The sequence below is a fragment of the Phalacrocorax aristotelis genome, chromosome 3, assembly GCF_949628215.1.
Source record: "Phalacrocorax aristotelis chromosome 3, bGulAri2.1, whole genome shotgun sequence".
In the NCBI taxonomy this organism is placed as follows: Eukaryota; Metazoa; Chordata; class Aves; order Suliformes; family Phalacrocoracidae; genus Phalacrocorax; species Phalacrocorax aristotelis.
In genome coordinates, this window is record NC_134278.1 from 87,814,998 (window position 1) to 87,837,951 (window position 22,954).

At 40.2% G+C, this 22,954-nt stretch overlaps 2 protein-coding genes and 1 long non-coding RNA gene across 5 annotated transcripts in view; 2 read left to right on the forward strand and 1 right to left on the reverse strand.

Moving 5' to 3' along the window:
• The window catches only part of LOC142055009 (uncharacterized), a 25,067-nt gene extending 19,772 nt beyond the window's left edge, over positions 1-5,295 (reverse strand). Inside the window, exon 1 of the long non-coding RNA XR_012659764.1 lies at positions 4,999-5,295. This is a non-coding gene — a long non-coding RNA (uncharacterized LOC142055009). The remainder of the gene's footprint in view (positions 1-4,998) is intronic.
• Positions 1-22,954, forward strand: part of ACTR2 (actin related protein 2) — a 516,258-nt gene that overhangs the window by 178,491 nt on the left and 314,813 nt on the right. The gene's annotated exons all lie outside the window — the stretch shown is intronic.
• AFTPH (aftiphilin) overlaps positions 5,328-22,954 on the forward strand; it is a 48,857-nt gene continuing 31,230 nt past the window's right edge. For 2 of the 3 annotated variants that reach the window (XM_075088357.1, XM_075088359.1), the window contains exons 1-2: positions 5,328-5,545; positions 18,618-20,421. In XM_075088357.1, coding sequence (XP_074944458.1) covers positions 18,655-20,421 — 1,767 coding nt within the window. In that variant the 5' untranslated portion in view covers positions 5,328-5,545; positions 18,618-18,654. The remainder of the gene's footprint in view (positions 5,546-18,617; positions 20,422-22,954) is intronic. The other variant, XR_012659763.1, reaches the window with a different exon arrangement.

The window sequence follows — 22,954 nt, forward strand, 5'->3', positions numbered from 1 at the left end:
AAACAGATTTGTATGTTGCATCCAAAACATACATGCTTTATATTTTATGTCATTGCAACTAGAATAGATGGAGACAGTCCCTTCCTTGAAGAGCTGGGAAAAGCTAAGACACCTTTGTTGGATCCTCAAAACAAGAGAAACCAGTGCCTGGTCATTCTGCATGCCCAAAGCTCAATGCTAACGGAAGTAGCAGCAATGCAGAAGACATGGGTATTTAAGATGTTCAGAAGAGTACCTCAGTGCCTCTGAAATAGATCTGAGAGGGAACAGGGACCTCCACATAGGGGTTATTGTAACTGCTAACACCTAGCACAGGGAGGCCAGGCTCAGCAAGTTTGTTTCACTGCCAGCACAGACACATGAGAAGAGCACGTGGAGCAGGTATTAGTTCAGACACTGCTTGAACAGCAAGGATTGGCAACCCTCAGGATCTTTGCTACTGCACAGCCAGCTTACAGACACAGATGGGCTCTTCATACAGGAGTCCTCAATGCGACTGGGGAATGTCCTGGGGCCAAGAGGTGCTCCTGGCTCCCTCAACTCTAACACAGACGAGAGCGCTGCAGTGCCCTGGGGAAGTCCGCACTGATTCTGGGTTGAGCTCAGGGCACCAACCACTGCTCAAAGAAACATGCATCAGCTACTCATAGATCTGTTTTACCACCTTGCAATGCCAAAGGACAGATCAGCAGCAGAGTTTAGTAACAGGCTGCTTAGTTCATTCTTTACTCAGCTGCAGCTTTGTTTAACTTAACTAACAATACACAATTTTTCTTTTACTAACTGTTGTCCACTTAGAAGCCAGCAGAAAGCCCATATTATTCATTCAGCTAGCTTTGATAATGCCCACCTTAAGAAACCACAGCCACAAACTATTTTCATGTAAAGCTTTTGATTGGTAAATTCACTCAGACAAACTCTTTCTGCTTGGTAATGCAGTAGTAATGGTTCAGCTATAATGGTCTAAGATAAATGCAGTTTTACTGAATTAAAAACATTTTGGAGAAATGTGCCAATTCAGTTTCATGTCAGGATGGGAAAAAGTCAAAACATTCTGCGAAAATAAGTTGCAATGCTTTGATATCCTCTTTTCAATTTGCTTGATTTTTTTCTATTTCCACAGAAAAATTTAAATGTTAGCATTGCGTTGACAATAGCACAAATGAAAGCCTTTGGCATTAGTGAAATGAAATGAGATGGTAGGTCCAAAGACCATTTAAAATTCATTCTAGGGGTAATTTCAAATCTTCAAATGTCTGATTCAATTGTGAATTTAAAAAAAAAAAAAAGAAAGAAAAATTAAGCACCACAGTTTCTCACAAAACAGACTATCTAGTTTCTGAGCAGCAGTGTTGCCAGGCTCAGCAGAGAGGGAAGCAAAATGCCTTAAGTTTGAAGATGCATCTAGTCTGATTACAGCAAGTTTCTTCCCCATAAACTGAGCAGGGAAGCCAGAAAAAGCTTAGCTTGCACTGCCAGGAGCATTGTTATACATATCTTTGAAATTTAAAAAACAAACAAACAAACAAAACAAAACAAAACCCCAAGAAACCTAACACAACAACCTGCTCTATCCACTGCTAGTGATCCAACATCTTTCAGAAGATATTCTGCATTACGCTACACAATATATGGTACAACTTATAGTATAACTAAAAGTTACATTCAGGAACCATGTTGTCAACTCCAAAATGAGAAATAAAAAGCTAAATTGTTTCCTTTCAAATACTGAATTTTCTTGAAAATTCTGAATGACTAAGTTTTATCAAGGGCATGGATATAGACCATAACAAGTTCTCCCTGCCATCCTTAATTCCCCACCTAGGAGGAGTGTCTGAGCGTCTAGACCATGCAGGTTTTTCAGAGACAGCCTTTGTGAATCTACTTGACACACCACGACAGCTTTTTCCATTTGATACTTCTGGGAAGGTTACGCCCTCTCCTGACAGTTTAAGACTCAGCAGCAGTGACTGATAAAACTGCTTTGCAGCAATTATCAAGTCAAAGCCGGACCTCGGAACCTTGGAGTTAACCAAGACCGGTCCCACTTGACTTAAAACCTCTCTTGCACTATGCAGAGGGGCTTCACATTGAGATGGATATCTCAAAATTACAACTTTTTCACCATGCTGTAAGAAAAGAAATTGCTTGGAAGTATACACTTTAAAAAAAAAAACCAAACACCGTATGTTTGAAAGTGGATAAAACACCACTCTAGAATAATCTCCAAATAGCATACAGTGTTTACGATCTATGCAATTCTGTAAAGGAAACTTTCATATGTTGAAAATATAACCTTAAAATTAGCATTGTAACCCATGGATTCCATTTCACAGAACTAATACATAATATGCCTAATGCTATTATAGAGTCGTTCTGCCGTCGTAAGCAAACGTAATCTCCTTCAACCAGCAAAGCTTACATAGGAATGACTAAAGAAATCCCACACATCTTGTCAATCATTCACATTATGCCTAAATGAAGATCACCTTCAGTTTTTTATGTGGAACACTTACCTCTTGTCTGATCCTGCATTCAGGTTAAATGAATTTTATGGACTCAAAACTGCAGACTGATTAAAGCTTCTGGTCCTAGAAACTACTGAATAGTACCAAGAAAGAGAAGGAAACTTTTCTCTGGTTTAACTGGCGGGGACCATTTGGAGGGATTTTCTGCCTTTCTTTGTAAGTTGGGGTACGAGTCACTTCCTCAAATCACCTGGGAATTTTACTTATCAAATTTCCTTCTATTCTAAGATCTATTCTAACTGGTGATACTGTCAATCTTTCTGGCTGTCTTTCTGTGGCACATGGATGTGCTCGTGGCTTTGGTCTTTTACACAGAAGGGCTTTACTTTTTGGGTTTTTTTAAGGGTGCTGCAGCTCAAGTTGCTGTCTGGGGAGTTTACCAGCAGTGTGTGTATTCCATATGCTCATTCAAATCATTGATACATCAGCTGTACAAGAGAAGATAATTATTACATTACCTCCTCTTATTATTTACAATGTTGCCATAAGAATGATTAACACTCATGGATAATGACCATCAACTAAACATAGCTGGAATGGGAGATGATTCTTCATGGACTAAGACTACACCCTGAGGTATATTTTGGGCCCCTGGAACTTAATGCTACTGACAAATATGGGAAGAAATAACCTAGGTTGCCTGTTGCTTTATAACAAACTATTTCACTGCTTTTATAGATTCTTCTCTGCACCCTTATGATTTGTAAAACAAACGTATTGTTATACATTGGTTGAAAGTCAAAGATCTTTGACTGCTAAATTGCCCTGCCTTCCAGTTCCCTCACCGCCTCTGCTTCTGTCCTGCCAGGTCTGCAAAGCTTTACGCTGCATTTCTGACACTAAGCTGAAAAAAAGAAAACAGCCACCAGGTGGCAAAATGTCATACTCATACAGCCTCATTAATAGTCACACAGCCTCATTAATAGTCACCTGTGATTATATTCAGCTACTGTAACAGGATTCCTAACATAACAGAAACATTGTATTAACAATGGAATTTTCCCACACTTCACAGATGCCTTTCATTGCTTATTAAATTAGCAGATTAATTATAATTACTCTTAAATGCATTTGAGGCATTTTTAGTCCACAAACTTATCTCAGGAATGAAAAGTTGTATGAATGGCCTTGTTTTAAGCCTTCCTCAGCCAAACTACTGTGTGTTTAAACATATGCTTAAGACTCTGTAGGAACAAAGTGTTAGTATTACACTTCGATCACTATTATTGTAATTTGCCAGCATGTTGTAGCTGCTGTACAGTACTGTCAAAGGATGTATGGCAGGCTTTGCATATTACTTAAAAATGTATTATGCATTTTTAAAGACCTAACGTGCTGTTAGTTCTGACAATATTCACCAGCACAGTTTAAAAAGGTATAGAAAATAGAAAAAATATTTGAATAACAGAAGTATACATGTGTTGTTATTTCTCATTATTTCATTTAGTGGGCTTGCTGTAAACGTTCTTTCACCTACAAGGTCAAACCACTGTCTACTTATTTGCCCTTTTATCCAAGGAGCACAAGATAGATATATATATATATGAAAAATACTATTTTAAAAAACAGAGTATTTCCCTGTACGCCTTTTTGACAGTCTTTCTATTCCTTTTTACAGAATTTGCACAGCCAACAAGCAAGTAAGACTATAAACTATAAAAAGTTCAACCGTAAAACTCATTAAAAATCAACTAAAGCACGATTTGACTGGTGTCACAACTAGCCTATGTACATGCCTCCCCTATGAACCGTAGGCACATATGACTCTCTTTTTCTGTAAACAAATTTGTACCAAGCTATTCTTTGAAGGTGGTAACTCCGGCAGACTCTGATGCTTAGGAGCCGAGGTTACAGCGCGGTGCAGACAGGCCCTGAGGGACTCCACCTGGACTAAACGGTTTACAAACTCTGAAGCTCCTTGGTCACAAGGAGACGTAAAAGGTGGAATAGTGGTATGGCAGCCCGTTCCAGAGGTGGGGTGCGGGATCATACATATGGGATCAGACTACTCCCCCCTAAACTTCAAAGGGGCGGAACTCTGCAGTAAACAATTTCCTAAGCAGAAATGCCAGCCTAGCCCTCAAGACTTGGAAATGAAACCCTCCCACAGTGCGGGTACAACCACAGTGGTGCTAGCGGCGAGGAAGCTCCGCCACGGCCCTCACCCGGTGCTGCCGGTACCGCAGTGCCGCTCCCGCTCGGCAACCGCAGCCCTTCTGCCAGTCTCCTCCCGCCACCGGCCCGCCGACAGACGGATTCGCCCCAGATTCCCCATTTCTATTTTGGATGAGGTGTTCGGTTTTTTTTTTTTATGTCACCGCCTGGTTTGGGCGCCCGCACGGCCACGGCCCCCCTCACGGGATCCCTGGCACCGAGCGCAGGCAGCCCCAGCGGAGGGCTTCACCTGGCACAGCCCACACGGCACCCCTGGGGCGAATGAAAAAAAAAATTAAAAAAAAATTTAAAACACCTCATATTGTCTACGCCAGGGCGCAGAAAACACCACGACCCGGCGCGGCCCTCTTCCTCCCGAGCTCAACATGGCGGCCGCAGCGTCACCCAGGGCATCGCCTCACGCCCCGTCCAAGATGGCCGCCCCACCGCGGTGGAAACGGCTTGCCAGCACTTAAGATAGCAGCCACTCGGTTAAGCCACCGTCTCCCTCAGCCGGTAGTGGGTCAGTACCGCCGCAGTTGCGTTCGTCCCTCGTTTAGTTATTTATTTACGTGTCCACCACGCCAGCCGACACTGGAAGTGACGCGGCTCTGGGGGCGGTGGAGCGGTTGCGGTGCTTGCTGGGAGGCCGAATGGGTGGTGGCGGGGCAGGAGGCGGTGGCCGTCGGGAGGGGGCCGGGCCGCAGCGACGCGGTTCCTGTTGCCGTGACATGGGTTCCCCCTCGATGGCGGTTGCCGCGGGAGGCCTCAGATAACCGGCCGCGTCCCTTCTTCCCCTCCCTCCCCGTCCCCGCCCGCCGCCATGCCCGCCCGGGCCCCGCCGCCCCCCGCGCAGCCCGCAGGTAAGAGATAGCGCTGCCGCTACCGCCGAGCGGGGGGCGGCCCGTTTACTCCGGGCCTGGCCGGAGAAGGGCACCCCGTGCCCCGCGGTGGCGGGCGGGGACCCCCTGAGGCTCCCCCGGGGGCCTGTGGCGGCCAGGGCCTGTCAGGGCATCGCACTGTCCACCCTCCTGCCGCCGTCCCTGGGGCAGGGCGGTGGGGCCGGGCCGGGCCGCCCTGCCAGGCGGGAGGGCTGGGTTGGGGGGTGAAGCCTCGCGGCGCTCCCCTCGCTGGGGCGCCTCTCCCGGCTCGTCTTGTCCCGTCCCGTCCCGCCGCGACTGGAGCGAGGGGACGGGCCGCAGCAGGGCCGGCTTCTGGGCCCGACGGCTTTGTCCTTCGACGGCGGGCCCCGGGCGGGGGTCGGGCGGCGGTGTGCCGCTCCTCGCAGCGGGCGGATTCCTGTAGCGGCTCCGGGTGGGGTGGCAGGGCCCTGAGGTTTTGTGGGGTTCAGCGGAGCCGCAGCTAGAGGAGAGGGCTCGGGCGCCTTGGTGTGGTACAAGAAGTTAAGGAGTCCTGTGTGTTTGTGTTTTTCTGATAAGCTTTCTTTTTCAAGGGACATAAACCATGTCACTTGCTAGATGCATCTGAAGATGACACGCTGAAGTCAAGTTATGATTTTTTGAATTTTTTCTTTTAGAAGTAATGTCATTCTAAAATGGGACAAAATTGCTAAAATGCTTATTAGGTCCTTACACTTCATTGTGCTATTACAAGTGGCTACCTGATCAACCAAAATATACTTTTTCCCTAGAGAAGACAACTACTTAAGCCAAAGGTTAAACCTTGGGATTCCTTCAGTATCAGTAAGCTGGCTTCTTGATGGTGACAGCCCCTTCCTTCCAGCTTCAGCACGGAAATGGAAACCTTCAGAAGTTTGATGTTCCTTTTAAAGCAAACCTCTGTTCGTAAATGAAGGGAGTGCATAGAAGAAGCATCATTGTCAAGAGCTGTACTGTGTTTGTCATATAAGTTTTGTTTTCACGCATGGTTTACAGCATGATTTGCTTCATTAGAACTGATTTTTTCAGCTGTTGAGTTCATAGTAAAGTGAGTTTGATGAATGCTGGTTTTTAACTGGGCTGGTCCTTTGAGGTTGAAAAAAATTAAAAGTATTTCCTCCTTGTTTTATTCTCTGGACATATGAACTAGACTGGCAAAACCAATTAGCCTACTTTAGGTATAAAAATGTTAGGTTGTATTGTTGGTGCACACAGAAGTTTGTATGTATGCCCATATAGCTAATGTGTAGGTAGCGGTTCCTCTTCCTGAAGTTGGAGCTGTACCTGGAGGAATATAACATTAACTGGGAGAGCTGAGGGAAGAAGTGAAGTACCTGCAGCTACTGAGGGGTTGGTTGTTTGGTTTGGGTGATATTTTTTGACACATTCCTTTCATATTGGTGAAAATAAATAGCATAAATTTGAGGATATGAGAATTTAAACTTCAAAATATGAATTAACTGTGTAGTAAAGGCACTTCAGAAAAGCTAATGTGGCTGTGGTGTTTCTATTCCACATGATGTTTGCATAAAGTACATGTTGTATGACCTTCTAAGGTCATGTGAAAGTATGACCTCTTATTTTTACTTCCTTTATTTGTTTATAAGTAAGCAGTTGAAGGATCTTGGTCTCAGTAGGTCAGTTCATGCTGTCTGGCTATTCTGTTTTTTATTTATTTTACTTTTATTTTTGCTCATATCATGGTTTTGTTTAGCAAAGGAATATAAGTCTATAAAAATTAAAAGGATTAAAAGTCTATAAAACTGAGTTACGCACAGTGAATAATATTTGTGTTACATATTTCTGTTGATGAAGGCAGTGTGTGATCTTACAAATGTAAGATACTTAAAAATTTCTGTAGTAACTTACTAAGTTAATGCAAGTATTTTAACACCCTAATTAAATAAAATAATGTTCTGAACCTTTCAGTACTTTGAAAAGACTTGTCTTCCACAGTGAAAATAATAGAGCAGCTTAGATGGACTTCTGTCAACTCTCTGCCCTTTGCTCTTGAAATATTCATAGATCTTGCATATATGTAGTGGTATCAGTTGGAAACTGAGTGGTAAAGAAATTGATGCTGGATCTGTTTGTTTTCACTAAATTCAGTGGGATAATCTTCTTTCAGGTACTCATTATCTTTTTTGACAGAAGATTCATTCCTTTTTGTGCTCTTGTACTGTTTGACATCTTATACTGTGTCTTTGTGAACATTTCAGTGCAACGACATGCTAACGCTTTCATGAGGTATTCAAAATAATCACAACTTTTCTGGGTAGTCCTCTTAAGAGAAGTGTCTTAGATCCTATGCGTTGCTAGGTTTCAGAAATTTTGTCTGTTAATTTAATATTTCCTTTGTGCAGAAAACACACTGTGTAAGCTTCTCCTGCGCACAAAAAAAAAGGCCTTAAAGTGTACCTTATTTGAGAACTGATGCTCTCATTTCCAGTGGACTTTCTTCCATGCTAATGTCTTCAGCAATTAGTTTTGGATTGATACTGTAAGGAATGTTTCTGTATTGGTGCCAGTTGCAAGGTGATGTAAGGAGTCTGCTTCTGTAAGGCAAATCTGGGTTTTTCAAATCCAAGAGTCCTGTTCTGGAAGAACAACGAGGTAGGGCAAATCTTGTCTTTGCTTTAGTACATTTGAAAGTAGGTACGGGGGGATGGAAAAGTGAAACCTCAAGTTCATGTGTCTATTGAAGTGATGTAAAATAGGCTTTATTCTTTGGAGTATTAGGTGTCCCTCCCGTCTTGTGTTTTTAGTATGAGATGTAGGTGGGATAAATGATGAATAATGTAAGCCTGTTCTTGATTCTGTCAGGTTGGGTTTCTTTGCCTTTTTTTCCCTCACCTACTTGTTCCCTGCATGTTGAAGAAAACATTTGTTCACTTAAGAACAAGCAAAAGTTTGCAGTAATGAAAGGAAGACCTATGATTGTTCTCCCTGTGCAACTGTATTTCTTCTGCCAAGCTGTGGGAGAACCTTTCATATAAGAGTGCACCTCTGGGCAGCTGTAATCTGCTCTTTACTATAGTCTGTGTGAAGTTTGAAGGGTTTATATGTGGTGGAGAATGTACTGCTCTCTAAATAAATCTCTGAGAACAGTTGACCTTAGGTAATCTAGTTCTAATACTTTCTAATCCAGCATCTTTTTGCCTTAATTTAGAACAGGTTCCCAGCTAACATGTTTGAGGGTAACATTCAGAAGTAGATTTTCTCACTGTGTTTTAAAAGGAATTTAAGAAATGGTAAGAATGAAAACATGCCAGTTATGTGTTACCTACGACATCTGTCTTTACATATCGTATGGATGTGTGCTGTATATTGGACACAAATATTGTCTTCCCACAGAGCCAGATTTTGAACCTGATTGACTTTCCCAGCCAGTTGTGTTTGCCTATATGAATTTAAAAAAATGCTTGTTCTTACAAGGCTTCTCTGTTCACAGATTTAGGTACAGACAGTGCCTTTATCTGCAGCTGTTAAAGCAAGTCAGTAGATTTTTGAGGTGAAACGTTAAATTTTTTTGCTCATAGTAACTTTATAAAAATAACCTGGTCTTTTGGGTTTGGGGAAGTGATGCTATTCTTATTTAAATAAGAGTTTCGTGAACTAACACAACACTTAAATTCGTATTTTTTCCAAATGTTCCTCTGATTCCACATCTAAGCCAAAATGAAATAGGGAGAAGTGAAACAGCACAACTACTGAAAGTACATATTTGATTGCTTCTTTATATAATCTAACAAGTAAGATTTAAAGGAAGATATTTATATCCTGGGTTTGTTCAGATTTCACATTTGTGCCACCTAACTTAGTCTTCCTGTATTGTCAGTGATGAGCGGAAGAGGAGCGCTGTCAGAGGTTTGAATTTTGTATAGGCTGAGTTGTCTGAGGATGCTTGGTGTTTACTGTCGGCCTGGGGAGGACAGGAAGAATGAGCTGCCTGAAATAAGTGCCTGAATCCCGACGGCAGTCTCCTGAGTTTTGTTGCTTTAATGTTCATTTTACATACAACACCTTCTAACAGAAGGTGTCTAGCATATTCAGTATTTGTTGAAACCACAGTAATGTACAGTGGTATTGATTAATTCCAAATGTTGGGTAATGTTCCTTATTGGAACTGGAGAACATTGTTTTCCTTAACTCATATGTCCAAGCAAAAAAAGTGTTTTGAAACTCCTGCTTTGGGTAATGGACCTTCTGGCTGTAACAGCATTAGATTCAAAATCGAAAACATTGACTTCTCAGGGGCTTTATGAAGTAAACATTTTCTTGCTGTATTTTGTTTGCTGGTAACTTATTAAAAAAAAAATAGAAGCAAGCTTATTAAACCAATTTAAGAACATATTGACTTCAGCCTGGACAGTGACTCTCTAGAGTGGATTTGTGTTGTAGAAATGCTATCCTAACAGACAGGCTCTCCTTGTTTACAATGGCCCCTCTAGAAATAAGTTCCCAGGTGCAGAACAACTGTAATCCATTTTCCATTGTTCATAAGCCAATGAAAAGGCAAAGTTATAACAGAAGAGGACAGTTTTCCTACTGAAGCCAACATTTTGCTGTAATGAGAAGTCTGAATCTGGTCCTTACTGTGGTATTTTTGGTATCTGCTTGAGGAATTCCCTTGCAGTAGAAGAGTTAAATGTTCTTGGAAAGATCCAATGCTAGCAGCTAATGACTTAAATCCATCTCCTTGCCATTGCAAGGCTTTTACAGTAGGGCATTTCAGTAATGCTATTTCTGTCATGGAGATCTTGATCATGCCATTTCTTATTATTTTGTTTTATTTATGCCTTAAGTGATGGGTTGCTTAACTTGGCTTTGCTTTCAGAATAATGCACAGCTGGGAGGCTATCAATTGCTTTGCTAATGTTTGCCTTAAGTTAAAGGGAACATTCTGGTCTACAAGGAGTTTATTCTTTTGAATTTACATGCCTCGGGTATTTCTTTAGAGGTACTCTTTGTTTGTGACCTCCCAGTTTTGTAGGCCTTATGTAAGAGCCAAACGTGCTATTTCAAGTTTTGCCTTGGAGGATACGCAGAGAAGGAACTATTTATACCTGCTTTTGCGTACTGTAGTTACATTGTTCTCTTTGTGTCTTTGTTAGACTGTTACTATTATCCTACAAAAAGGTAATGAACAGGGATGTGATCAATGTATAAGGAAGGCAGAAATTGTTTCCTATTTACTGCAAGCAAATCATAGGATACCCTTGTTTGCTAGTAAATGTTCTAGAAACATAGTGACTTGAGGTAAAAGAAGGGTACACATTTTGTCTTTCTGAATCCTTGCCCTATCAAAGCTTAAGTCAACTACTATTCTTACCTTTTCCAGCATTACTGATTTCTGTTTTCTCTCTTCTTTTCAGTGTTTTAAATTAACCTGAGTTAGAATATAACATTCCTGTGACCTTAGAAAAAAGGTTTAAACCAAGAGCTATGGTAACAGAATTGAATCTTGCCAAATTAATCTGCATTTTTTTCCTTAAAGTAAAATGTCAACATGTAAGTGTACTGGTGACTTACGTTTACAGTATGACTTTAACGGTGTTCTATTTATGATACTGAAATTTGTTTGTGAAATTACTTCATAATCAATACCAATGTATGAATACAAAGAAACACATGGAAGCAAGAAGTTAAATAGTGTTTCAGCTTAAAAAAAACCAAAACAAAAACCAAAACCATACCAAATAGGTAAAAGACTGCAGAAAATGGCATCTGAAAGAAAATGGCATCTGAAATTTAACACAATTCTTCAATATTTTTTTTTCCAGAAAATGTTGGGCAACTGCATGTCATGAGGAATTGATGGAAAACCATCATGGGTCTAATATTAAACTATTGTGATCTGAAAAACTTGCTGACACTTGTCTATGTAAATCTGTGGTTGTGGCTAAAATAATCCAGTCAAAATGAACGCTTAAACTCTGACATTCTTCACTTCAAGTTGTAACGTCTGGTGCCAGAAACCTGCGTTGTTGCATATTACAAATCATAGAAGTAGCTGCTCTATTATGTACAAGTAAAAACACTTACAATTTCCTTCAAAGAAGAATCCTTACTACAGAGTGTGCTGAAAAATTGGTGGTTCCCATTTGTTTAAAACTTGTATATTTCAAGAATGTCTAAATTAACAGATAAGTGCAAAAATACATGTTAACTTCACAGCTGACTTAAATTTGGGAGCCAATACCCTCAATGATATGGGGAAGATAAATAATCTGCATATCAGTCATGGTTCAAATTCTACTTTGAGTTAGATAACGTTTTGCATTAATCACTTGAAATACCAAGTTTACCAAATTATATAGCCTAATGTCTTGACCAAGAATATGTCAGAGTTGGGTATAAAGTACTACAAAAGATGAAGCCACAGTTCCAGCTCTTAGCCCCTATTTGAGATGCCAGACAAAGCAGGGATTAACTAAATGGATTAATGAACAAAGTTGTTGCTCTGTCAGACCTTTGTGTTTTCACCATGTTAATGTTCTAGTGGACAATAACAAATTTGGTTCAATAGTTTATGGTTGGCAGGTAGAACACTTTTGAAAGCTGAGAAAAGAGGTCATAATGAAATTATTTCTGAAGAAAACTACATTAAAATTCCCTAAAAATTCCCATGCTGTGTTTTGTATTTCAAGGAGAATTAGGATTGTGCCCATTAAAAAAAAAAAACAACAAAACACTAAATAGTCAAGGAGATGGGAAATACTGGTATGACTTTTTTCCTTCTGTTACGCTTTGAGTATGGTATTCTTTTGAGTTCTGTAAACAACAATTAAATTGTGTTAACATAACGTTACAGTCATATAATACAGATTCATACATGTTGGAGCTCTTTAACTTCAGCTTTTAAAATGAGCTGTAACATCACTGGAAATAGCTAACATTCAACAAAATATAAATACCCACGTCTATACAGTTGGTTATGCAGTTGGTTCTTATGGGTTAAACTGATTAAACGTAGTAGACTATCAAACCAATGATCAGATTTTTAAATGCACAGTTAATGTTCCTTGCAGATCCTGTTTTGGCAACTGTTACTGAAACATATCTGGAGCAGAGTATTGTGCTACTGGACTGCTGCTGTGTAAATGATCCCTGTGATATTTTAAAAGTGGTTTGAAATGAAAAACTGAAAGAAGTTTCTTCTCTATGGCAGAAATTGCAGGAGAGAAAATTTTAAGATGGTCATATCTTCCTACATGTATGTTTGGGCTTGGCAGTCTGCTTTACCCCGTGTGCAACCTCTTCACCTTATCTTTGTCCTGCGCTTGTCCCTACTATTCCTGTTCCTTGCCTCCCTTTTTTTTATGTTAACTGGAAAGAAAAGGACTCTGGTAGGTGAACTCCCTTTGACTGTGATGCTTGCTACTTTCACATTATTCAGTTTGTTTTCTGAACGCTGCATCTTGGTTTTTTTAGATCATCCTTGCCGCTAAGGATCTTCCCAACTCTATCATGATTTATTTTTAGCTGAGGTTAAGATAATGTCAATTTTTAATAATTCATTTTTTATTTGTTTTTATAAATTTGAATTGAAATTTTGATCAAATTAAAACATCAATCAAAAAAATGTCAATGGTCAACAAAAAATATGGGTAGAGTTGTTATGATGGACAATATATGGAAGTATGTCCAGTGCAGGTTAAGAATTCATTTTTGTTGTCATTTCTCATATGAGATCTTCTGATGTCAAGTGGAGCAGTTACTAATACAGAGCCGAACACGATATTTCAAATAACTCAAGTGAAAACCAACTTACACAAGTCTATAAATCTGAGAACATTTAAAATTAAAACAAAACATGCATGCTTTTGGTGAAACATACAGACAAATTTTCTCTTTAATAGGAAAGTTCAGAAGTTTCTTTTAGAGGCCTTGATTCATACTGTTAGGATAAGTCTTTGACATACAGTAAGAAAAAATTCTGTTAGGGTTCATTGTTTAGTCTGAGTAGTGATGACTGCAGTTTTGTTATTTCATTTAAGTAATATTGGCCTATAGAATACATAAATTAGGAGGCTCATCAGCATCCTCCTGCATCTAATTCCTATCCATAAAGCTATGGTAATCTAGGTAGGCCACTGAGCTGGCAGTGCTTCTTAGCCAAGCAAAGGAGTTGCAGCTGATCAATGTACTTTCCAAGATTTTAGAAAACTTTAGGCTGTAGGAGTACAATGTAGATTTGTTTTATTACTAAGCCAGCAAAACTATATTTTAATGTCATTCTCTCTGTACAGGGTTATAAGTTTATATATTTGCCAGTTGAAGACAAGTTTGAGGTTGCTGCTGTCTTCAGCCTTTTCCTCCCCTTCTCATGATTTCTCATCAATAAGATTTCTGGGAGAGGGGAGGCTGGTCTACCTAGATTTAATCTCCTTTTTACTTGAATATAATTGCTTGCCTGTCTTTATTAGTCTAAAACTGTTTCAAAAGAAGAGAAATCTGATCTATATCCATTTGGAGTTATTTTATATATAGTATGATACTGCTGTGTTAAACTTGATTTTTTTGTTATTCATACTGCATGGAAAGCTTCAACACTGGATCTGTGGACTTAAGAAATCTTGGTTTGAAAATCAAATATGTTAATTTCCTAGTTGTAATTTGTCAGCACACAAGCATTTGACTTTCTTAGGCATGTAATGTTTTATAGACTGTGTGAGAGTAATTGAAATATTTAGGGATTTTCATTGAGTTTCTGCTTCAAATTTCTGTGGGTTTAGTTATACAGCTTTTTCTTTCTGATATTCTACATGCCATAGAACTGTCATTTTCTATTTTAACATCTTTTCTTTCTGAATGGCTTTAGACGTGTTTTAGAAGGCTTGTACATCTCTGCCTAATTAAAAAAAAAATCTAGTTGTGATAAAAATAGTGGTGAGGTTGCAATGGCTTCAATCATACTACTTGGTCTTGGTCAAGAAGGTACTTATCCCACCCTCCAGTATTTTCCCCCAAAAGCTGATCAGGGGTGTTTTTTGTAGGACTCGTGATTTCACCTTCCTTCTTTCCAGCCATTTCATTGTTTCTGTTCAGGCTCCTCTTACTTCTGGGATGATGGTTTATATCCAGTCAGTGCTGTCCTTGAAATAGTGTGAGGTGTTTTTTGTTTGTTTCAAGAACTAGTTTCTTGCCTTTATAGTCTCTTTGGCTTTTGTCACATGGGGTAAGGTAATAAATATCATGTCAACTGAATTTTCCAAATAGGTGTAACCATTATTGTTAAGTTTCAGGAGTTTTAATAATAAATTTTTGCTATTGTCTACTGAGCTTCAACTGGAGACTCATGAACTCAAAATTAGTTACAAGGGATGAGTTATTTTAACCAAAGAAACCCACTCTTTTTTTTATAATTAAAAAAAAAGAAAACAAGAATTCCTGGAAAATGGAAGGGATTTCTAGCAGGGAGGAGTGAGTCCCATCCCAGTTGTTGCAGTTTTCTCTGTTCTTTCTCCTAAATGTCAATGTGTAACAAAAGAGCTACTGATTCATGACCCTAGGAGACATGAATTCCAGAGACAATGTGGCTGACTGTTAAACCAGCTCCCCTCTAACTTTAAATAGTTCTATCCCCAAGACAAGGTAACTTGAGATGAACACAGCTAATATGTCCTAACAGATCATCCTAGAAGCTATGCTAAGGCACATGGAGGACAGGGAGGTGATTTGAGGCAGACAGCATGGCTTTACCAAGGGCAAGTCCTGCCTGCCCAGCCTGGTGGCCTTCTATGTTGGAGTGACTACATCAGTGGATAAGGGAAGAGCTATGGATGTCATCTGTCTGGACTTCTGTAAGGCCTTTGACACGGTCCCCCACAGCATCCTTCTCTCTAAATTGAGGAGATACAGATTTGATGGGTGGACTGTTCGGTGGATGAGGAATTGGTTGGATAGTCACATCCAGAGGGTAGTGGTCAGTGGAGACCGGTGACGAGTGGTCTCCCTCAAGGGTCTGTAATAGGACCAGTACTATTTAATATCTTCATCAATGACATAGACAGTGGGATCAAGTGCACCCTAAACAAATTTGCAGATGACACCAAGCTGAGCAGTGCAGTTGACACACCAGAAGGACGGGATGTTATCCAGAGAGACCTAGACAAGCTGGAGAGGTGGGCCTGTGAGAACGTCATGAGGTTCAACAAGCCAAGTGCAAGGTCCTGCACCTGGGTCAGGGCAACCCCCGATATCAGTACAGGCTGGGGGATGAAGGGATTGAGAGCAGCCCTGCGGAGAAGGGCTAGTGGGTACTGGTGGATGAAAAGCTGGACATGACCCAGAAATGTGTGCTTGCAGCCCAGAAGGCCAAACATATCCTGGGCTGCATCAAAAGCAGCGTGGCCAAGCAAGCTGAGGGAGGTGATTCTCCCCCTCTACTCTGCTCTGGTGAGACCCCACCTGGAGTACTGCGTCCAGCTCTGGAGCCCTCAGCACAGGAAGGACATGGACCTGTTGCAGTGGGTCCAGAGGAGGGCCACAAAGATGATCTGAGGGCTGGAGCACCTCTCCTATGAGGACAGGCTGAGAGAGTTGGGGTTGTTCAGCCTGGAGAAGAGAAGGCTGCAGGGAGACCTTATTGTGCCCTTTCAGTACTTAAAGGGGGAGTTTAGGAAAGATGGGGGCAACCTCTTTAGCAAGGCCTGTTGTGACAGGACAAGGGGCAATGGCTTTAAACTAAAGGAGGGTAGACTTGGACTGGATATAAGGAAAAATTTTTTTACAATGATGGTGGTGAAACACTGGAACAGGTTGCCTAGAGAGGTGGTAGATGCCCTCATCGTTCAAGGCCAGGTTGGACGGGGCTCTGAGCAACCTGATCTAGTTGAAGATGTTCCTGCTCACTGCAGGGGGGTCGGACTAGATGACCTTTAAAGGTCCCCTCTGACCTAAACCATTCTATGATATACCAATATCTGTCTAACTGGTCTCTTCCCCTCTTTCCCTCCCCCCGCTCCCCCCCAAAGAAGGGGGGAAAAAAAAAGGCAACCAGCACTTCTACCTAGCAGGGCATGTCTGTGTATAGCATATGGATCTTCGTCTGCAACAAAACACTGAGAAAGCAATTGTAGTCTGGATATACTGGTGTTTAATCTTAGTGTTGATGATTGACCACAGTAGATCTTAGAAATTTGGATATAAAGCAGGAATGGCTGCTCTGATAGTTACAAAGAAGAAATGCTAATATCGTGTTTAGTGGATTGAAAACCCAGAAGCTTGGAAGGTGAACAGGTTGGAGTAATCTGAGTTGGAAGTCAAGGCCACACTCTACAGACATCTTGGAAAGGATCTTTATGTTCATATATGACTTTAAACAGCAATTGCTAGACCTTGATGTAAAAGGGGGAGTGCTCTTGAGAGATGAGGCCTCTGAGATAAGAGTGAAGCTCTTCTCTCAAATACTTTGTTAACCAGCTGGTGCTGAGTAAGTCTATGTGGGAGCTTGTTGACAACTTATTCTTTATTCTACACAAAATCCCTTTCAGTCGTCTTCTGTTTGCATGTGATGTTACAAATGATTTCATGGTTTCATCTGATAAGCATGGTGATTTTTTTATAACTGCAAAATACCCTTTTAAAAAACTGTAGGTATGTTAGTCACCTTAAAGATGCCAGACTTTCCTGGCAAATACCAAGAGTTGTTTGGTTCAAGTGCTGTGATATGTTATGCCTGAGAATTGCAGTTTAATTTGTTGTTGTTATACCCTTTGTGTACTGCTGTTCAGGTGTATGTACAAAGTTGTTTGCTAAAGACATTGGAGTTAAGGGTCATGTTTCATCTGTGCTCCAGAACTAGTATTGTAAAGTCTGTGCTTATTCTTGTAGTTAGAAATTGAAATATTTGCTAGTATGTGTAGGTTGTTTCCACTCTTTCTGTAGATAGTGCTTCGTATGTTACAATTTATTCATGACATGTGTCATCTGAAATGGAAAGAGCTTGCTTGTAGCTCTTCCCCTTTTAAGGACTGTAAGGTATGAACTGGTTAAGTGATGTGTGCAATTGTGAATCTATAACTAGTAGTAGTTATTGCTTCATTAATTACACACAATATTGAAAAAAATCAAGATCACTCTTTGGCAAAATTCTCTATGCATACCTTGTTCATTACTGTAATGGTTTGCAACGCTAAGATGGAGTCCTTAATCTGTTTCTACCTAGGCCATGGGAATACTTTCTCTTTTTTTCCCCCCCTCTGATTTAGTGATTTGTGTTTAAATATTTTATGGATAATCTTGCCCCATTCTGCTTTTGAGAATAAGCTTTGATGGAGAAGTTTGGTTTGCTCTAGGCTTTGCTGGTGCTCATAATGGCATTTCCCAACTAGCGGTTCATAAGATAAAGGTGGGCTGGCGGCAGCAGCTGTGGATACAGTGTGCTGGCTCGCAGAAATGAAATCCAAAGAATGGGGAGACCTAACAAACACATGCATTGATAGAAAGGAACTTAAACAGCAAAGCAGCAGATCATAGCTAGTGATTACAAGAGTAGTTCCTTCTACTTCACTGTTTCAAAGCTTAAGGAAGCATCTTTCAGAGTCTTCAGAGCAGGTACCTTAAGTACATGACTGTTGAGGCATAGTCCAAGTGGCTTAATTGCTGTTGCACGGTCAGCTGAGTGCGCTAATGAGTGTGGGAAAAGATGGACCATGGTCTTTGGCTGTTTTATGAATTGCTGATGATGGGAGGCAGAGAACTGATGGGTTAAAACTCAGATTAGTTGTGTTGGCGTGTTGCACAACAGCTCAAGACAAACATGACTGGTGTTCTGGCATTTCAGCACTGTCTGCTGAGAATATGATCATGTAGTAGTTTACAAGAGACTTGAACTCCCTCAGTAGATTCTCTGTGACTTCTAAAATAAAAGAATTGGTTAGAAAATGGATTTGGGAAATGTTCCTTTCTCATATCTAATACAGACATTAACCTACACCCACATTTTTAAAATAAAATGTGAAACAGTAAAAATAAAATGATATGACAAAAGCTAGCCAGATTCTAATACACTACTTTTTTTTTCCCCCAGTTACAGAAATAAATTAACTTTGAAGTGGAACTGAACAATGGAACCAGATATTATTCGAATGTACTCCTCATCACCTCCACCACTAGACAATGGAGCCGATGATGATGAAGATGAATTTGGAGAATTTGGAGGATTTTCTGGTGTAAGCGCTGCTGGTGTAGCTTTTGCTGATTTTGATACACCGGACTACAGTCATCCAAAGGAGGAGTTTATACCCACAAATCATTTCATCCCACTTCATGATTATTCTGACAACGTAGCTAGCATTACAACTTTCACATCTGTTAAAAATGTTAAAGATAAAGACTGCATTGCAGAGCTTCCTACTCTTACTAAGGAACTTTCTGATATGTCAGCTACTAGTACCAGCAAAGAAAAATCTAAGTTTAGAACTTCAGGTACTGATTTAGAAGATGTAAACAAAAGAGGGCAACAAAGAGACAACACTGGGAAATCAGAGGGTTTTTCTTCTCGTGTCGCTAGAACTGGTATAGCAGTTGAGGACCAGGACAGGCGAATAGATGCCTGTAACGGTGAGAAAATTCCATGTCTAGAGATTCTAACAAATGGATTTGCAGCATCAGACCCTGTAGATCCTCAGGGAACAGAAGATCTAGACAGTACTGGTGACTCAAAGGGACTGAAAACTGTTAGCACCCATAGTACTGAGAAAAATTTGAACTCAGTGCCTAGCTCAGGTGAAGACTTTGCAGATTTTTCTACATTCTCAAACAGAAAACCAATCCATTTAGAGGGAACAGGACCTACAGTACACAGTATTCTTAATGAAAGAGACTCTCTGAGCATTCAGGAGAACAACAGGATAAACAGAGTAACATGTATCGAAGAAGAGCTTTGCACTTCAGAAATTAGTTGTGAACAGGGTCCCTCAGCACTGGAAGATAATGAATTTGCAATTTCTAGTACATCTCAAACAACTGGAAGTTCAATATGCACTACTGAAAATGGAGAATGCAGTGGGAGGAGAAGACAACATAGCACTGAGAATGGTAAAGATTTTACTAGGCCTGATGACTCTTCAGGAACCGAGGACATCAAGGTTGATAAGATCCAAAGCCTAAGCAGTGATTTTGCAGGAGAAAAATCAGGTGATTCTGAAGATCTTAAGAATGGTGGAAGTAGTACTTCAGTTGTAGCTTGCAGTGATGCACATGACAATGATTTTGGTGATTTTGGTTCAGTCAGCAGTGCATCTCCCACCTTCATTAATGCTCAAGAATCAATAAATGCTCTTGATTTAGAACAAACTTCCGAACAGCCCGCGCATATTGGCAAACCTAATGATGAATTTGGTGAATTCAGGGACACAAGTACTGTTTCTCAGCAGCCAGCAAGGTTGGATCAAGCCGAACTAAATCAGGCTGCTGACAATTTAGAATGTGATACTACCAGTAAAACTTCTGGCTTAGACTTCCAGCATACTACTGAATTAGAAAATGGTGATGATAATGAATTTGGAGACTTTGACTCAGTGCCAAAACCTCAAGATGAGAGTGTTGCTTTTCAGGACTCTGATGACTTTGCGGACTTCAGTTCAGCAGGCTGTAACCAGGCTACAGAGTGGAATGCTTTTGAAGATAAACAAGACAGCTGTTCCTGGGCTGCCTTTGGGGATGAGCAAGATGGTGAATCTCATCACAGAAAAGAGACATGGCAGTCACATAGGACAGATGCATCTTCCAGGATTGATGGTCCAGTATTAAATAAGACTGACAGTTCTGCGTTAGCATCTTTCCAAGGAACTACCAGTAAGCAATCTCAAGAGCCGGCACCTTCAGTTCAGGTAAAGGTGTTCTTGATTTTGTTCAGTCTTCTTCCTGGTTTCTGCTTCTGCATACAACAAATGTTTGGATAGTCCTTGTTTGTCTTGTGGGTGGGATTTAATTTGGTGTGTGAGATGGGCTGGTATGATATAGTATGCTGTATTTGCATCTTTTATCATTTACACTGTTACTTCCTGCAGAAAAAATTATCAGGGTATGCTGGAACTTGTATGCATTTATTTTGATGATTATATGTGGTCCTTTACATAAACTGATCAAAGGAATAAGCCATTATAAACATTTCAGAGCCTGTGATAGTTCTTCCGTTGCTTCATAGTTCACTGCCTTTTTGGGGGGAGCGCTGTGATGTTGCCTTTTGATAAAATAGTGGTGTGACTGGAAGCTGAGATTACTAGTTTCCAACATTTTTATCACTGTTCTCCATCATGGGTTTAAAACCCGATTTAGAATGACTCAATTTCTATATAGCTGTGCCTATTTTTTTAGAGCAGAGAGCATGATAAAACATGACCTATGGAGATCTGCCCCTGGTATTTCAACTCCTGGGAAGTCAACCATTTAAGAGTTATTTAAAAATAAGTCTGTGTTATACATTAATTGTGGGAAGCTCCATGTTATATATACATCACAAACAGGACTGATGACTTCTTAAAGCTGCTGCCATATCTAGTTAGGAGTTTTGAGGAGGGTGAAGTAGAAGGTTTATTTCTTAGCCCCACCTCCTAGTGTTTCTGCCTTAGTTGCTAAGTATGTATTAATTCCTTCCTAAGCCTTTTCACCAGTCATCTTTGAGATCTCTGCCTGTTTATACATAGATAATTTGAAATACTACTTCTACAAAATTCAGAGCAACAATTTAAGTTTAAATTATCTTCAGTGATTCTTTTTAATCACATCACCCCATGTGAGTCGTTCAGAGTATGCTCTCTCTTTTTGAAATGTGCAGCAACACCAGCAATAAAGGACATTAGTCATAATGCATGTCTAAAAAGTTTGGATCTTCTCTGCAGTCAAAGGAAATAAGTCCTTTCTTCCAGTCCCTTGCCTAGGCTTGGTGACAGCCCTGTCTCTGTTTCCTACTAGTGGCAGGTGAAATGGCTTTTTGGAAGAAAGTTGTGCCAGCTGGAGCTTTGCAAGTATCAGCAAATGGAATGGAGTTTTGGGGGCTTAGCTCTGATTTCTTGTGAGCATCAGCTCCTGACACATCCTTCTTGCTGTTTTGTGTAATGACTAATGCACCAAATTTCGAAGTAGCTTCATGAGCCAAAGAAGACTCGCAAGTGAACCTGCAGGGGAATGTTTGTGCCTATGCAAAACCTTGCTCATCATCACCTGAATTTGTGGGTCCATTTCTCAACTTGAAAATACAAATCTATTGTTACCTATTCTGTTGGTTATTCACCCACAAAACTGGAGAGTACTTAAGGTCATTACTGCAATTAATGTAAACTGTTCCTGTTGCCACTTGAAAGACTGTCCAGAAGCTGACAAAGAAACGGGGTGGGGAGATGATCCTAGTAAATAATCCATTTTTCTAGTTAATTGTGTTATTAAGGGATAGTCTGAAGGTTTCAAACATTTATTTTTACTTAAAATTTTCTGTAATTTTATGATGGAGTTTCAATAGAAAATACTTCTGAATGTAGATGTTTATAAAAGCAGAACCTTCAGAGGTTCTGTAATTCCCCCCCCCTTGAAGTCTGCCTTAATAAAAGATAAAAAGCCAAGGTACAATGGAAGTTCTTCAGCGATTTGTCAAAGTCATACAGTAGTTTGGTTAGCTTGTAAAGCAAGTTTTAAGACTTAAATATTTTTTTCATTCCTTTTCTTTATACTACAGCCAGTTCTGACTGTTTGGATATAAAGTGATGTTCTGCTTCCCCTGCCAGTGAGGAAGTACAACCCTAAGAATGTTTTACACAAATAAGCTGTAGCGGAAGCTGAGCTGGATGTTTTCTCTTTTGCAATATCTTCCTTAGCCTTGCAATGACTGCTACTTAGTTGATACTTTTTTTTTTCAGTTAACTCTTCAAACAATAGTTACACGTTTTCAAAACTTACTGTGTATCCTGTAAGTGCTTTAAGTTTTGCAAGGGTCTATTGAAACCTTTTTATATTTAAAAAAATGCTTTGTTTTAATCTTAAATAGAAATTCTGGTTTTGAGCCACTGAGCCACATTTTAGTAAGTTACAATTAGAAACATTGAGATTAGTTGAGTCAACATGAGCCAGCAGACAGTCCCCATACTTTGAGTGCAGAATCTTAGTAAAATTAAACTCACATTTTGATCAGCTTCCTTACTTTCACTTAAGAGGATAACACTGAGGTCAAAGCACAAAATAACAGCATTTTGAGGTATTTGCTGATCTTCTGTTTCCCATGTATTAAAGTTGAATTCTGGAGCTGTTTGAGGAAGAAGCAGAAACGCTTATATGGAAACTAAAGCTAGCGGGGGGTAAGTGAAGAAATTTTTTTATTACCCTGACCAAAGAAGGATAGGGAGGAGTAGATCACTTGCATCAGTGTATTGC